Below are 18,402 nucleotides of genomic sequence, written 5' to 3' on the forward strand. Positions count from 1 at the left end.
TTGGATTTAAACTGTGTGCATCTATGAGTTATATAAGAGGAAGGCCCACACGGCCCAACAAATGGCCCAATACTTATCACGACTTATATGCATCGCATGAAACACATGTCCAAAACGACGGCGTTTCCTGAAGCTTTTTTCCCGACCTCATCTTGTTGAAATACGATTAATAAAAAACATTTCGGTTTCAGTTGTAAATCGTGGATCGGATTTCTCTTTCTCGATGGATTCTATAAGAGTTCCAAGCTTGACTTTGATTTTGCTAATTATTTCATCGATTCTCTGCTTACAATCTAAGGTTCGTATACATGATCGCTGTTCTAGTTCAATACTTCTATTTAATCGAAATTTGATTTGGATCGGTGAATTGTATCTGTTTAATTTGCGAATAGGCCGATGGAACAGGTTCAGTTTATCTCCTCGATAGCTCAACTCACCACTATTTTCAATCTCACTCATCCGAGGTAGGTAACTTCGTATTTGATTTTTACTTCAAGTTTGCTGGTCGTTTTAGTTCTAATTACCACTGTTCACTGCAATTGTCTTTGATTGATCACATATTATGCCATATGTTGTTATATTATGTCATATATTGAAGTTGAAAGATAAAACCTCCAGATTTTGATCTTATACAAGTTCACAACAATGCAACAAGTAAGATTTTTTATATTTCTTTTGACCATAAAGGTTATTAACAAGCTAGTGTCCATGATTTTGGAATCGTTGATTAGCAGGTAATCAATGTTCTTAGATGTTCTAACTTGTTCCTGTAAAATTTTTTTATCAAAAAGTCACAGTTCAAATAACAGTAACTACATTTACAAAAGTTGGAAAGAAGATAGTCATATACTTGTAAAATAGTTCTAAAAGTAACTAACAAAAGATTCTTGAATACAAAATGAGAACTTTTTAATTCAATAGATCAACTGTTACATGTTGCCATACATAGCATTGAACTATTGAAGTCTTGCTTATTTAGTTTATCTGATATATTTATCATGTATCTGTTTGAACTAAAACACAATATGTTCAAAAAGAAAGAAATCTTATTTGCATAGTTGGAATTTGAAATCTCATATTCAGAAATCTTATTTTCATATCTTGATTCTGCAGTCCAAATCATTATCCCTTCCAGAAGTAGGTGCTGCCATTTCAGTCTTGCTTGGTTTTGCACCTCCTTCAACATTATCTTCTGCAAGCTCAGAAAAGGCAACATTACTTCTTAACTTTTTCAAATTTCTTAGTGCATGATTTCCTCTTTTAAATCTGATATAATTCTTTATTGATCTTCCAGTTGAACGAGGTACTTACACCTAACCCCTTTGTTAGGCCTCATGCTGTTTTCTTGCTAGAGGTCAATGGATTAGGAGGTGCCTAAATTTATGTCTATTATATTCTAAATTACTTCCAAATGAAATTTATCTTTTTAAATATTGCTATGCTACTTGCAGATAAGCAGCTTGAACTTAATTCAGATGGTGATGTTTTCAGTAGGGGTTTTAAGAGTGAAGTGGCTATTGAAAACACTGAAATTCAACTTTCAGGTAATACCTCCTTCTATATTTAGCATTCATTAGACTAATAAACAAATTTATTTATGCAAATGACGAAATTTTCATTCACATATTTGTAGAAGATGAATTGTCTCTAGTTTCTTTAAATGAACCCCTGGAATCAACCGAAAAAGATTTGATCAACTTTGTAAGTTTCAACTTATACTACACTCAACTATATCTTCCCATGTGTCATTTTACATTTTTACCCTTTCCATTGATTATCAATTCAGGCCCTTCGGTTGGGTGGAGAATACATTAACAATGCAGCCGAGCCATTGACCGGAGAGTTGACTATCCCCTTGTCAAACAATGTTCAAATCACTCTTCATATGTCAAAGGTTGTTTTTTACTTTTTCCATTTTTTCCATCTCATCGCTTTATAACATTGTTGATTTTGTACCGTTGTGGTAAATGACGATTATACCCCTGTTCATGTATCATTCATTTGCAGAAAGCAGACAGAGAATTTATAGTTAGTCTGGTCTCTCTTTTCCACAATGCTCAAAAGGCAGTTGAATTGCATGCAGATTTGGAGGGAAGTAAGCTTACTCCATCAGAATTGATCAAAGGAAAATTTGATGGTTTTAAGGTTATAAATAATTTTCTTTTCCCTTTTTTTTTAATCATATTCTTTTGTTACATTTTTGCTTTTGTGTCTTTACATTTTTATGTTTAAAATGTTGTATAGGCTTTTCAAGAACACTATGGAACAGATGATATTGTTCATAAAGGTGCTGAATTGTTGGTGACTTCAATCTCCATGATTTACAACTCTTTTCAAACAACATACAAAGGTCATCTTTTCTTTAATTCCTTTTTGAATTACTATTGTACACTTCACCTATTTGCCCTTCTTTTTTCCTCCTATTAAATTTGTTATTTTGATTTTTGAATGTAAGGGTAAAATGGTCATTTACTAGTCTAGAAAAGAAACAGACTTTATGTATACAACATTTTATCCAGACATACATCATCATCACCCTTTTAGCCACTTTATTAGGGTGAAAAAAGAAACAAACTACAAACATTAATTGAAAATTTTAATAGATATCATAAATAAATCCTTAATTCCTCAAAATATGTGAAATATTCAATCTTTAATCACCAACTAGAAAATACCCACACCCCGCTTCACGGGGGCGTAATCTGTAAATTTTCTATAAGGTAGAGACCATTTTTGTAATTTTTAAACACATGGGCGGAATCTGTAAAAAAAGAGGAGTAAATTACACGAATGGTCCCTATGGTTTGGGGTGATTTGCGTGCTTGATCCCTAACTTATTTTTTTTAACTCGGAAGGTCCCTACAGTTTGTTTTTGTTGCGCGTTTGGTCCCTACTATTTATTTTTGTTACACGCTTGGTCCCTATCTTACCTAAAAAAACTATTATTTAAATACGGAAAAATGGTGGGGTATGTAAGGTAAGATGAAGGTGTGGGGTTAGGGGTGTGTCTATTTAAATAAATTAAAAAAAAAAATCAAGGGCAAAATAGTCTTTTTAGGTAAGACAGGGACCAAGCGCGTAACAAAAACAAACAGTAGGGACCTTCTGAGTTATAAAAATAAGTTAGGGACCAAACACGCAAATTACCCTAAACCATAGGGACCATTCGTGTAATTTACTCAAAAAAGAACTTTGCAAGGACCTTTTCTGTAAATTATAGGGACAATTTTAGTACTTTATTTTCTACATAAGGGCCAAACATGTCCACATCCGAAAATCTTAAATATATGGACTCTTTTTGTAAAAAAAAAAAAAAGAACTTTGCAAGGACCTTTTCTATACAATACAATTACAGGCACTAAATCTCGCAAAATACAATACTTATGTGGCAAAACTCTAAAAACATGAAAAGTTACTATTGCTAAGGACTTTGCTTTTAAAATATATAGTATAATATAATGTTGTATATTTGGTGATCTTATAGGTCAAATTGTTGGGGTGGTTGTTTTCAATGGATCACCTACTAAAGAATCAGATTCAATGTTGACCATAAAGTTGACCACCCAACAACATCCTCGGTGGTTAGAGGAAAAAAGTTTGCCTGATTTTGCCAAGATCGCAGAAGTGGCTCTTGTTAGAAAAACCCTAGCTTGGATTACCGGGATTATTCTTATAGTTTCCACTCTCATGGGGGTAAGCTCAAGTTCTTTCTATCCCATTGATATCAGTGTCAGTGTCAGTTTCAGTCTCAGTTCCACAGTACATTGTTTTGTTTTGTTCTGTTCTGTTGAAAAGCGTAAGAATGTTTTTGGTTTTTTGCAGATATGCTTTTTGTTTAATATGCCAATCACGAGGGACACACTTTTGTATTCGAATGTGAAGCTTGATTAAATGTGTGAGGAAGGGGAATTATGGCGACACGAAGGATTATTGTTTCGTATACGTTGGTGTTATATATTTGATACTTTTAATGTTTATTTTTTAATTAACGAGTGACTTGCAATGAGATTTTTTGGTGGATGGATTGAGTTAATGGACAATAGAAACGATTTGTGTGTAGTGAAATGGTATTTATCTATTTGTTTTTTTTATGGGCGAGGGAATGGAAGAAAGAGCATGGCGAATTCAAACTAATCTTTAGAAAGTCTTATATATTATGTGTTAGTTACAATAGGGTGTAACTAACAAATTCTTTGTTAGATAGTACTTTTTGACTAAAAAGCTACAAAAAATGGTTATTTTCTTTAGAAATAAAATCTCTATAAATGTTACAAAAAAGAATTGTTTCTATAAAAGGTTGTAAAATTCGTTCGGCACTAGCTTGGCGGTTAACCGAGTCAATCGATTTGACAGGGATTAATCGGAGATTTTAAATTACTAATAAAAGTATTTTTAAAAAATAATATATTTTAAAGAAAATTAGTATTTGAAAATTTAAAATTTTGAAATTTTGGGAATTTGAAACCTTTGGTATAATATTTAGAAATTTGAATATTTAAAATTTTGAAAATTTGAAATTTTATAAATTTTGGTGTAATGTTTACAAATTTATAATTTGAATTCTTAAAATTTTTCTCGCTAAGGAGCACTAAGGACTCTCTAGCCCAAATTTAATTGATATTGACCAATTTCCATCAAACACCCCTAATCATAATCGGTTGCAGACCGTTAAACGATTAACCAATGCTGATTTCTACAACACTGCTAAATAGAGAGAATATAATAAGATTGCAATAAGATAATACTTGTTAGAAAGTATATTTCGTAGAATTACAATAAAACAACCATTTTTCAAATAAAGAGGTTTCACTAACATAATATATGTTAATTAGCATTTAATATATGAAGTTTTTAAAGATTACGGCTTAAAAACAAACATTATTTGCTAAAATCTCAAATGTGTAAACAATTGCCGGTTTTTTTTGTTATTTTTTTTGTAAACAAAATGCCCGTTTTATATTGGGTTCTCTTACCTTTAATTTCCTTCCATAAGTAGTACACGACATCCAATAATAAACATTTTAATCATTATTTTAACATTTACAAAACTTTATACCCATATATTCAAATCTTGACAAAAAAACATCAAAAAATAGACCTTACCTTTGAGATGAGAAAAAACTTCCTTTACAAATGTTCTTCTATGCAAGCTAAAAAAACTTCAATGATTGTTTCAAGCACATGATTCACGACTTAAATCCTTGCAACACTTCTATTTCTCTCTAAATCAACAAAAGTTGAGAGTAAATATATTTCATTAACAAAAATCCCAGCTAATTTTTTTCAGCCACTATGACAACTTTGAACACTTTTTCTTATTCTTGACAATAGAGTCAACTCCCACCAATTTACCACATTTTAGTCAACAAATACCCACAAAAAATGCCAAGAAAATATGTTGCATGAATTTGAAATTTCACCCAAGAAAGACAAATGATAACTTATTTATAACGATATAAATTAATACATAATGCACACATATTGCTATTTATGGTAAAGTTTAGAAGAATGAAACAACAACAATTAGCATGGATACAATCACAACAAAAGTAGGAATGGAATAGTTTTCGCTCAACAATTAAATCTCTATAGACAATGAAACACAGAGTTGCTAAAACACTTGGCTTTACGGGATTTCTTTTTAGCAGCCTTATAATTGAAAGACGTTCGTGAACTAAGAGCCGGTGTTTGAATACGGTCCATTACATTTACACCCGGTGCATCAAGTTCGGCCTTAGGTGCCGAAAGAGCCGATTGCATTGCCCAAATTGAAAGCGGCCTCATGTATACCAATGATCTAAAGTGTCCGTCCATTGTCCATCCTTCAGGTGTCTGAAACGCATAACTGCATATCAAAGGTTTGAGTCTTAGCAGCTGCAGTATGAGAGTTTTAGTTCCAATGTATATTGGACCGATCGTGGATTTGTGGTCATTAAGCTTTTATAGTCTTATGTCAACCACCTAAAGGGCCACCATGGGACGTTGTCTACGTAGACACGTCAACCACCATGGGATTTGTGGTCATTAAGCTTTTATAGTCTTATCTCAATTGTCTTCTCTGTTGAAATAGTTGTTCTATTTCTGAATAGCAGAGTCCTATCTAAACATATCCATATAACCATTTAATCATTCAACACAATCCATCATCAAACTAATCCAACGCATCATTCAGGTATAACCTTCTGCATCATTCAGGTATAATCTTTTCTTAATCTTTATTAATTCCATCATGTTGTTAAATTTTCACCTAGTTTGCCCTATGGCGAGATTTTTACGTCAACAGTGTGGGTTAACTCAAGAATGTCAACCACCTAGTGGGCTACAGTGTAGTGTGGGTCTCAAGGATGTAAACAATCTAGTGGGGCCCCTTCAGGGATGTCGGCCACCTAATGTGCCCCTGTGGTATGTTGTTTACATCGAGAGTGTTCATCACAGATGTCAACCACCTAATGGGCCACCTAAGGGATGTCAACCACCTAATGTTTACTTCGACAGCGTGGATCACAGATGTCAACCACCTAATGTTACATCGACAGTGTGGATCACAGATGTCAACCACCTAGTGGGCCAATTAAGAGATGTCAACCACCTAATGTTTACATCGACAGTGTGGATCACAGATGTTAACCACCCAGTGGGCCAACTAAGGGGTGTCAACCACCTAATGCACCGACAGTGGTGGGCCTCAGGAATGTAAACAACCTAGTGGGCCCATTCAGGGATGTCAACCACCTAATGCGTCACCGTCGGATGTTGTGTACGTGTGTACATTGACATTGTGGGCCAGCTCAGGGATGTAGACCATCTAGTGGGCCATTGTGGAATGTGTGGGATGTTGTGTACATAGAAAGTGTCGGTTACGGATGTCAACCATCTAGTGGGCCATGTATATAGAACATTAAAATTTTAAAAAGCTTGAAATGAAATGTGTAAAAAGGTTGTCTTTTTAGTTGCATAGAACATTAAAAATTTGATAATATTGGAAAATATGAAGAAAAGTAAACATACCCAAATCCATCTTCCGACCACCCGGAGGTGAAAATCCCTTCAGCCGTAGTAAACGCTTCATCCACCATTCCGGCATGAATCATGGTGGCAGCAACACCATAAGTGACACCTGTCCACACTTCCCTCGACTGCATACACGTTTCATCAACTTTCCCATTCGGATACATACCATTCACAGCTCCCATCCTCCCTCCTCTCACTTTCATCACATTAAAATCAAAAATCTTTCTCAAAGAACTTTCAATCTTACTTCCCTCAAAAAGATCCGGCAACCCCGCCGCTGCCGTATACCACTGACCCGCCAATTGATCCGCCTGAATCGACTTACTATTCTCATCATAATTGAAATACGACCCGTTCCATAGCTTCGTCTCAAAAGCAATCTTCGCTTTCAAAAACATCTTCTTGTATTTCTGGGCGGAACCCTTATCGCCTAACTGAACAGCCATGGCAGCGGTGGCTTGAAGGGCGGCGAGCCATAAACAACCGCAGTAAGCACTAATTCCATGAACAGTCCACGCGTCATAAGTTTGATCCGGGAACCCGTCGTTTTCGATCAAACAATCGCCGTCACGGTCAAACTGGTCCATGTACTCCATGGCGGCACGAACGGCGGGCCATACGTCGGCACCGAATGATAAATTTCCGGTGGCGGCGAAGTCGCGATAAGCTTGAAGGACGAATTTAGGGTTTAAGTCTTTCCATTTGCTTGTATCGTGGATGTTGTATGCGTTCATTTCGTGCCATGGATCGTGGGTTCCGAGATCATGAGGAACTGCGCCTTTCACTTTTCGGATTCCCGAATTACCTTCTGCGAGAAATTTGACTTTTCTTGTGTCTTCTGTTAACACAGCTTTCGCGAATTCACGTTGGATGCTTAGTTCGATTTTGGGGAAAAGCTCGAGGAGAGCGAATGATGCGTAGAAATGGACGTCGTATGTGCACCACATGATGTATTCCACGCCTTCGAGGTATAGAAAGCTACCAACATCGTCATTTTCATCATCATTATCGTCATTATCATGTGATTTTGGATTAGGGTTTATGGAAATGGTTGTGTCTTCTCTTTCGGGAGTTTCTGTTTCATCTTCTTCGCTGGAATTTGCATCGCCGTTGTCTTGTATGCTCGGTGGTTGCCGATCACTCCCGGAATCGTCTGCTCCTGGTAGGGGAGTGTCTGATTGAAAATATCAAAGTCAAATTCATAAAGTTAGAATTTTAAAGGGCTAAATCTGACAATTTTTAAGTTAGAAAAAAAAAATTAATTTAAACAGATATTAGTACTCATTTTAACCATAAAAGTCTTAATTAAGTTTTGTTATAATATTTTGAGTAAATTACACAAATGGTCCCTATAGTTTAAATTAATTTGTACGTTTGTTCCTAACTTATTTTTTTAACTCTGAAGATCTTTACTGTTTGTGTTTGTTACGCGTTTGGTCCCATCTTACCTTAAAAAAATAGAGAGAATTTCATATATGCCCTTCTTAAACATCAAAATATCATATTTACCCAACTTAATTTCTAAATATCATATTTACCCTTCATAAAATTTCTACATATCATATTTACCATTCATAAAATTTCAAAATATCATATATGTCCTTTTTAAACATCATAATATCATATATGTCCTTCTTAAATATCAAAATATCGTATATGTACTTTTTAAACATCAAAATATCAATTGTAATATCTAAAATATTCTTCATCTACAACATAATCAACAAAAAAACTGAATTAAAATATACATTCCATAGAGAAGGTTGAAGATGAATATTTTTGTTTATCAAGAGGACGACATTCCAACAATTTAGAAGTTCACATTCCATTATCATAGACGTAAGGATAATATCGTTAAATTTTTTAATTATTATAGTAATTTTAAGTTATAAAAAATGATTATAAAATATTAAAAACATTATAAAAAAGGATTTGGGCAAATATGATATTTTGAAGGTTTATGAAGGGTAAATGTGATATTAAGAAATTAAGCTGGGCAAATATGATATTTTGAGGTTTAAGAAGGGCATATATGAAATTCTCCCAAAAAAATAAGTTAGAAACCAAACACGCAAATTATCCCAAACCATAGGGACCATTCGTGTAATTTACTCTTAATATTTTTGTTGTGGATTTAAATATACCTATCCAAATTGTGCCACCAGCAACCAAAAAGTAAAGTTCGTTGAATAATGTAAACTTGTACCTGAAAAAATAAATGCTATATCAAAATTGATCGATTATAAAATAATAAATAATAATAATAAGGTAAAATTGAATGATACTAAAGTATAGGGATTATTTAAAGAATGTAAAAGCACCAACCATTCTGGTAGATCATCATTTTTCAAGATGGGATTTTGCCATTTCTCGATATCTTCTTCCCATCTTTTATAATCTAAACCAAAAATCATATTATCTCAACATTAGATCACAAAAAATATAAAAGAATTTGGTAATTAAAGTTCTTTAAACACCCACTTGTCAAAGCATCATGAACCAAGTCCTCAGCTGCCCCCTCTGAAGTACCATAGTATTTCGTGTACCTCCTGAAAAACAAAAAATTAAATAAAAACATAAAATAAAAAAATAAAAAAAAAAAGTCAATAAATCGAAGATACAAAATTGTTTAGGCAAAAAAGTTGAAATTTGAAACAATCATAATCTGACTGTGGTCCTTGTTTCAAGGTTTCATATCGATTTTCATCCTTATTTCAAGATTCTAACGACCAAAAGTGATATGAAACCTTGAAATAAGGACTAATAATAATGAAAATGTTTTCAATTTTGGACTAATAACGGGCAAAATCAAAAAGCAAGGGACCATATTTGAAATTCACTCTAAAAATTAGTAATTTTTAATTTATATTAAAATTGAAATATTTTATGTTTATTGTAAATTATATAGACTGAATTTTTGTTTCGCATAAAAGATCTTATATTTTGTGTTTTTCCAGGATTAAACCTCAAATTTATTTTTTGCCTGAAAAAAACCTTGTATTTTTCCATTTTTCAGATCTTTGTCCTTTTACTCATTTTTTTTTCCAAAAAAATGGTAAAATGCAAAGGTTTTTTCAAGAAAAACTAAAAAAGTTAAGGGTTTATTTGGAAGCAGTCAAAAGATTAGATTGAGGGTTTTTTTGGAAAAAATGAAAAAATACAAGGTTTTTTCACGCAAAAAAGAAAGTTGAGATTTAATCCGAAAAAAACACAAATATAAGGACTTTTATGAAATTAACCCTTTCATTTACTACGATCTATACCGACAGTACAACGAATGGAATTAAACTTTTTCAAAAATGATTCCGACGGAATTGAAATCCGTCCATTGGGCAACCACCATGGAATGGAATCTCGGATTCCAATTCCGTCGGAACCAAACACACCCTTATATACAAAAACTTGGATAAAGATTAAAAAACCTGTGATATGATTTTCCTTTCATGAATTTGACTTTTGGAGAAGACCATGCCAAAGCAAACGCGACAGTGCACTTCCCATTCGGTTCAACCCATGCAGAAGCAGACACCGCAGCACAATTCGCCTCCCCTGCTGATGATGGAAATGTAGCTCCATTTTCAAAATTCTCCCTATCAAATTCTCCATCCTAAATCATTCACAAATAACAAACAAAAAAATTATACAAATATCAAAAAGATTATAACTAAGTTACAAATCTGGTCCCTACAATTTACCAAAAATCACAAGTTCAGTCCAAATTTTCAAATTGTCCCAACTAGAATGATATTACAGGGACCAAACTTGTGGACAAACAAAATTCTAGGGATGAAACTTGTAAATCTACCAATATACGAAAGGTAAGGGGGCGGAAATTGTTGTTGTCCAAATTTGAGGGGATGAAAGTGATATTTTACAACGTAGAGGGATGAAAAGTGTCATTGTGCAAAGTACGGGTGGAAAGTGATAACATACAGAAGTCTAGGGACAAAACATTTCAACATACAAAAGTCCTGTGGCTATCTTAAATAGAAAAATTTTGTGGCCAAAATCTAAAATTTTTAACTCTTGTGGCAAAAAGGTGAAACATAGAAACTTTACTACTCCTAAGCCAATTTGTTTTAATCTATAGTATAATCAATAATATGCAACGAAATAGGACAATTTCAAAATTTGGACTGAACTTGTAATTTTGTGTAAACCATAGGGACCAAATTTGTAACGTACTCAAACTAAAAACTGAAAATACAATGTTGTAATAATGTTTTTATAAAGAATCGGAAATATACCTGCGCCATTTTACCCCACATATCTTTGGCAGTGACGTGGCTTTCATCGGATAATCCAAAACTTGGTAAAACGGTCACATTCACATTTTGCGTCTCACAAGCAGCTATGGCAAAAGTAACAGGGGGGTTATTTTTAGCTGTCCTGCATTGTTTAATATTTATTAGAAATGTACTTTTGTCTATTTGTTTATTATATTTATTATTCCAGTGTACTTGAAAAATCTAAAGAAAAGATTTGAAAATACAATCGTTTAATTGGTAATTTGATTGGATGTTTTCGAAGTATAGTTTTTAAAATTTAACAATTAAAATTGTATCAGAAATTTGGATTTTTTTTAAGTGTCAAATAGTGAACGAACTTGTGATGTAGAAGCACACCGGAGACTCCATCTTCACCTCTGCCAAAAGAAAAAATAGATGTGTGTAAAAAAAAAAAAGTTGTTATTTCTTGCATTTAGCCTTAAGAAAAATGACAAAACAGGAGGGACAAGATGACAATGGAGATATTCAAGTTAATTAAACTCACACGAAAGGCTCATTCACATGATCTCCTGAAAAGTGTGAGGTTCCTCCAATCGAATTCTGTATAATAAAAACACAATAAATATGTCAAAATGTTAAAATCTATAACGAAAATATGTTGCTATTTTTTGCTAATACAATAACAGAATCAAACAAACATACCGCCCATGTGAAGAGAAGGCTGACTTTTGCCCTTTCCTTCCCGGTATTCACCAACTAAAAAAATAAAAAAATAAAAATCTTATTAGTTCAAAAGATTTACAAAAAATGATACACATTGGGATTAGATTATTAGATTTACAAAAGATTATATACCGTGTAAACAAAAACGGTAACTGGAAGACTACTATCTCGGTAATTATGAGGCAAAAATGGAGATATTTGACGACATGACACTTTGAGTTCAGGGTCAGGTTCACCTGATAATAAAAAGTTGTTAAAAATAAACCAAAAAATTTTAAAAAAAAATGTTAGATAAAAAGTAAATGATATAATGATACCATCATAAACTGTCCATGCTCGTGGAAATAACGCATGGTATGTTGAATGTTGACCATTTAAATTCCATCCCCATGATGACAACCCTTGATCCGTTCTGAAGTAAATACATATATAAATAATTAAATAAAGTTTATCACATTATAACATTTAGAAAAAAAAAAAAAAAAAAAAAAAGTTGCACTATGATTTAATGATTTGTATTTGTTTGTGTTATGTACTTATGTTCTTACCCTGTTCCATCGTGTTGTCCTGGGGATAAAACCGACGCGTATTTTTTATTCCCACCGTCACGCGAAATAAAAATCTGTAGTTGGATTTAATGCTTTAGAATTAAGACGGTTATCAATGTTTTATTTGTTATACAGGATTAGACAAAGGCATTCACGTCTTTTGCACTGATGAGAAATCAAAAGCAAGTCCATGTCCTACCTTTTTGCGTTGGATTTTGTGCCACTGACATCAGTTTTAATCCTTGTCTCACTTTTTTTTTGTGGGACTTTGTGCCAGTGACATCAGTCTCAGTCTCAATCGCAGTCAAACACACAGTTCAAGATAAATGGATATAAAAAGTTAGAGATTTACGGAGAATTGATTGGCCATCATAGGAGAAGGCTCACATGCACCGGGAATTATTTGGAATTGCCTAAACTCTCCTCTAAAACCTCTAGTTATACTTCCACTTCTACAAAACATCAACATGATAAATAATACCATTATTCTCATATATATGACCATGAAGCAAAACATCCAAATCTTTTTTTTTTTAATCACAAATTTACCCCATTCCACCTAGTGGAACCCCTTGGGTTGCTGCTGGCTTGCCTTCGCGATTGAAAGGATCAATCGGTGCTCGCTGGAAATATAGAAGGGTAAAATGGTCATTTACTAAGATTTAGTAATGACAAACAAGAAAAGAAAAAGAAATAGTCGATTACGGATTACCCTTCCATGAGAGGCCTCTTCCCTTACATATGACCATAGTCGGATTCCAAGGCCAATCTGTAATCAAATTTTCATTACTAAATATAAACCAAGATTAATGGATAATTAATTGGGTATTTTATGTTTTAGTTAGTTTAAGGTTATTAAAACTACCATTTTCATTGCTTCCATGAAAGTAACACTGAATTCCTTGAGAATACCAGCATGGCTGTTTAACTTCCGTCTCCATGCGTGTTCGGGAGGGGCACCACTATCGAAGTCAAGCTGCAGAAATGGTAGAAAAAATTCTAGCTCTTCGATTGTCCAAAATTCATGGAATTTTCAAGAACTTATGGGAAAGGGAAAAAAAAAAAAAAAGAAGGATGTGAAGAAGGTTGAAGAAGAACTTACGAGTTGCAGAGTAGTCCGATTTACGTATCCTTCAGGAGGCCATGAGTCCTTTCTGTAATGGAAAATATTCCCTTTAACCATGTTTGCCTAATTTATATTCTTGTATTTAATAAGGGAATCTTCAATTCCAACCATGGAAGAGAAACCCTGCTTCGGTTTCGTTGAAGAAGAAAGATCAAACTTCAGCTCCAAATCTCCGATCCCAATACAAACAACAACCCCTTTAAAGTTCACCAAACGAGACGAATTAGAAACCGGGAACTTCAACACTGAAATTGTTGAAGAATTTCTGGAAAAAGTTGAATGAGGATTGAGATTTGCCGGATTTACGCCTGGCAACAGTAACGTCGAGTAAACCGTACGGAAAACGGGAAGAATCGGAACAATTCTGAAGTAATTACTAATCAACCGATTTGATGGAATTCAATTCTAATAGCCTTTAAATCGGAAACACTTTTGAGTTACAAACACGTACAGAGATGAGTTGCAGGGTGTAGAATATGAGGAAGATTGCGATTTCAGTTGAAGAAACGGCTGAAGACGGAGGATGTTGCTTTACACCTGTAGAGTATGATCCTTCAAGTTGTTCGATGGATTGCAAGAAGAAATGAAGTTCGAAATGGCGATATGATTAATGATGATGTAGATGGTGTTCTTCAATCTGTCAAACCATCGATCAGCCGGGCAATTTTGAATAGAAATCGGAGGTCAGAGTTCCTGTTGAATGTGAAACCGAGAGAGATACAGAGGGGAGAAAATGTTATTGAGGTAATTTAATAAATCAAAAAGAATAGGAAAGCCGTTTTAATGGGTTTATCCGTATATTTAATGGGTTTGGGTCGAATCTAATCACCATGTGTCAACTTTCAACCAATTATTATGTCAATAAAAAACCAAGCCATGTTTTTAACATCAAACTAATTATAATAAAGGTTTTTAGGGTCTAAACAAAAAAATTAAGACTTTTAGAAATAGTTAGACCGGTAGGTGTGGGCAACGCCAAGAGACGTTAATCTGAGTTGGAAGCCAAGTAACACTGCCATAACACGCAGTATATCACCCAAATCTCATGTTAGGTTATTGAGTGTAGACTACATGTTATTGTTTGTTACTATACCCGATCATCCTTATTTTCTATTTTATTTGGCAACACCAAATAACATGTCATAACACTCCTTATTTTTTATTTTTTTTATTTTTTTTTTATGTTTTTAATTTCTATATTTCCAATTTGTTTTTTTATTTATGTCATAATATTTATAATTATTATATAAATTAAATCATAGATTAAAAATAACATTTAAAAAGTAAAAATAAATTTTTAATAAATCCTAAATTAAAATAACATTAAAAAAATTACAACAAATGAACATTTAAAAACCTAAAAAACAATAAATGATGAGAAAAGTTATATTTTCCCACCTAAGTTATTGATCTTCGGTACCATTGTAGATACGATCTAACAGATCTCGAATTTGCTTGTGTTATCGTTGGTCTTGAATGTCAACAACTCTATGTAAGTATTATGTTGTCCCTGATTGAAATTGAATGTGTCCAGGTTCCGTAGGTGTATACTCCGCAATGTTCCGTCCTTTATATTCAATCACCATGTTATGCATTAAGATACATACATACATAATATCTCGTAGAGTGTCTAAGTGATATGGTCGTGTCGCATGTTCAATTATATGTCATTTTGTTTTCAGAACTCCGAAAGCACGTTCCACATCCTTACTTGCTCATTCTTATATTCTTTTGAAAATTTTATCTCTTGATTCTATTGGGTGTTGAAACGCCTTCATAAACGTGGAATATGATTGATATATTTGATCCGTAAGGTAATACCCAAACTTATACTCATGGCCATTAACTGTAAAAGGAGCATCTGGTGCCTTTCTTGTCAAAAGCTCCTGAAATATTGGTGATTGATCAAGAACGTTTACGTCATTGTTAGAACCCACAACTCCGAAAAAAGCATGTCAAATCCATAAGTCTTGTGAAGCAACAACCTCTAATATCAACGAAGGCGATCCAAGATGATCACTTGTGTATTGACCTTTCCACACTACATGACAATTTCTCCATATCCACTTTATGCAATCAAAGCTTCCAAGCATACCTGGCAAAACATGTATTTATTCATGCACTACATATAGTCGTTGCATGTCATTCAATGAAGGTTGGTGCAAGTATTTGTCACTGAAGGTTTCGATAACACCTCCCACTAATCTATACAAACTTTCTCGTGCAGTTCGTTCCTACATTCTCATATAGTCATCAATGGAAACGGGCGACTCCCCCATAGTCATAAGCTTGATTACAGCAACACATTTTTGCAACCCTGTAAAACCGTTTTTACCTCTCGCATCATACCTCATTTAGAGAAATTCATACCTTAACATATATTTAATTTGTAAAAAATATGTAGTTATGTTATATAAAAAACAAGTATCTAAAAAGTGTATTATATTTGTTTTCCAATGCATCGGCTAAACATCTATGCCCTTTTTCACAATCTGTATTTGACGTTGCACGTCTTATCAGTAGTGGAGTTGGCTCTAGCAATAGCATGTGCGTAGAATATCGGTACATCATACTCACGAATATATCATCGTCGGCGTTATCATCGTTGTATGGATGGAACAGATCAAAATAATCCATTTTTTTTGTAAATAGAAAAAGAGAAAATATAAGTGGAAAGAAATGTGAAATTGAGAGAAATTTATGAATTTTATAGGTAAAATTTTGAAGTTAAATGTGTATATATTGGAGTTAAAATGGATTTTTTTTTACTTCGTGCCCATTGTGAAACGGTCGAAAATATGACCGTTATACACGTTTCATCCTGTTGCCACACTAATGAGTATTAACATAACACAAAAAATGGGGACATGAGACGGTGTTTTTGGCTTTATAATATCGTTATTCTCTGGCCACATCGGAATAATGCCTTTCAGCGTTGCCTGAACGAGTGACCTTAATTGAAGTTATGGTAAGAAATGGTATCACGGCCACAGAAAGTAACGTGCACATTAACCAATCAAAAGCCTCTCTCTCTCTCTCTCAACATATTATAACATTTGAACACCATTTCCTACATAAATCAAACAGTGTTAAGGATGGCATGACATGTGAGCTAAAAAATTTAGGGTATGATGATATGTATTAACCTATTGCCCACACCTAATAGCCTTATTGTTTTCTAGGTTTTACATATGAAATTGGTAGGTACTTGCTCAATCACCAAATGATGTTGTTTAACAAAAAAAAAATTCAAATATGTATATTTTCCAAGTTATATATATATATATATATATATATATATATATATATATATATATATATATATATATATATATATATATATATATATAGGTGGGTTCAATTGAAAAAATAAAAAAGGTTGAGAATGGGGGAATCATTCTCAGCCACTCATTTAATTAGCCTCTAAACATAAAGGACATGGTGGCAAACTTGTAAATATGATATAATACCCTTCAATCACTAATACGAACAGTTGAAATTCATTCGTTTTTTGCTCTTTTAATCCAACCTTCAATTTTGTTTGAATACGAACATATCTTCAACATCTACGATTAATTATACTCCCAGCATCATTAGAACAATATCATCGATGATCAACAAAAAATTCAATTCGTATAATTCATTTAACATCGTTTATCAAATAAAACATCGAAATTAAGGTTAGCAAAAGATCAAATCATTTTTTGTTTGAAATTTTCATATATTTCTCTACCAATCTACTATTTTGTAAGATTTAGGTAGTCAAACTATCATATTTATCACATTTTTAAAAAAGTTAACTTGTATGCACTCCAACTGTTTGATGAAATGCATAAACTAAATTACCACGTTATATTCACATATGAATATGTTTTCTCACCTGAATCAATATGTGATTATTAAAACACAAAACAAATATGCAAGTCTGTATGGTATTCATATGTGAATAACATATAAAAATTATATATATTTCTAAAAACACATTGTAATATTCATATATGAATATACCAACTATTATTCATAAGTGAATATACGATCTAATATTCACAAGTGAATATAATATGTACTATTCTCATGTGATATACCATGTAATACTACATAATATTCACATATGAAAATATCATATAATATTCATAAGTGAATATATCATATAACATTCACAAGTGAATATACTATCTAATATTCACAAGTGAATTTATCGTCTAATATTTAAATATGAATATACTATATTTAGTATATGCTATATTCATATATGAATGATACTTAAATTGTAAAAAAAAAATAACCATAGTTTTTATTCATAAGTGAATAACGAATGTACTGTAGTAAAAACCAGATTCATTTTTATTCACTTATGAATAACGATAGCTGAAAATAATAAAAAAATAATTTTTTATTTTATCTTAAAACTCTATCAATATGGATGTCTATTTGTAGAAAATAAAAAATCATGAATTTTGGTATATTTAAAATCATTTTTCGATAAAAATAGTTTCTTAAAAATTAAAAAAATGAAAAAACTATGTCTTTGTATATATTAAGGTAATGCTTAGCATACTTTATGGGAACATGTTTTATTGAAAAATACATGTGCATTCCTTTCCCATTTCTGCCGGTACGTTGGAGGCTTTTGCGGCAAAAATAAATGATTGGCTGAGAATGATTCTCCCATTCTCAACCTTTTTTTTTTCAATTGAACTCTCCTCTCTCTCTCTCTCTATCTCTCTCTCTCTCTCTATGTATATATATATATATAGAGAGAGAG

The 18,402-nt window shown here is 32.8% G+C and overlaps 2 protein-coding genes across 2 annotated transcripts; one reads left to right on the forward strand and one right to left on the reverse strand.

Annotated features, from left to right (window-relative positions):
* Window positions 1–141: 141 nt before the first annotated feature.
* LOC145031257 (uncharacterized) lies at window positions 142–4,091 on the forward strand. Its single transcript, XM_078979780.1, has 11 exons — window positions 142–298; window positions 393–464; window positions 1,114–1,209; window positions 1,295–1,370; window positions 1,452–1,544; window positions 1,634–1,701; window positions 1,787–1,894; window positions 2,008–2,145; window positions 2,245–2,350; window positions 3,485–3,693; window positions 3,823–4,091. Exons 1-11 carry the CDS (start codon window positions 224–226, stop codon window positions 3,889–3,891), a joined length of 1,110 nt encoding a protein of 369 aa, XP_078835906.1. The 5' UTR covers window positions 142–223; the 3' UTR covers window positions 3,892–4,091.
* Window positions 4,092–5,460: 1,369 nt separating this feature from the next.
* Window positions 5,461–14,402, reverse strand: LOC145031258 (uncharacterized). Its single transcript, XM_078979781.1, has 18 exons — window positions 13,614–14,402; window positions 13,377–13,487; window positions 13,224–13,280; window positions 13,061–13,134; window positions 12,864–12,963; window positions 12,512–12,585; window positions 12,281–12,375; window positions 12,096–12,199; window positions 11,943–11,996; window positions 11,785–11,840; window positions 11,618–11,656; window positions 11,259–11,400; window positions 10,434–10,618; window positions 9,493–9,560; window positions 9,337–9,409; window positions 9,156–9,217; window positions 7,009–8,185; window positions 5,461–5,845 (listed from the first exon to the last, which is right to left on the reverse strand). Exons 1-18 carry the CDS (start codon window positions 13,692–13,694, stop codon window positions 5,587–5,589), a joined length of 2,811 nt encoding a protein of 936 aa, XP_078835907.1. The 5' UTR covers window positions 13,695–14,402; the 3' UTR covers window positions 5,461–5,586.
* Window positions 14,403–18,402: the final 4,000 nt, after the last annotated feature.

Source organism: Lactuca saligna, chromosome 2 (assembly GCF_052625555.1).
Source record: "Lactuca saligna cultivar CGN05327 chromosome 2, ASM5262555v1, whole genome shotgun sequence".
Lineage (NCBI taxonomy): Eukaryota > Viridiplantae > Streptophyta > Magnoliopsida > Asterales > Asteraceae > Lactuca > Lactuca saligna.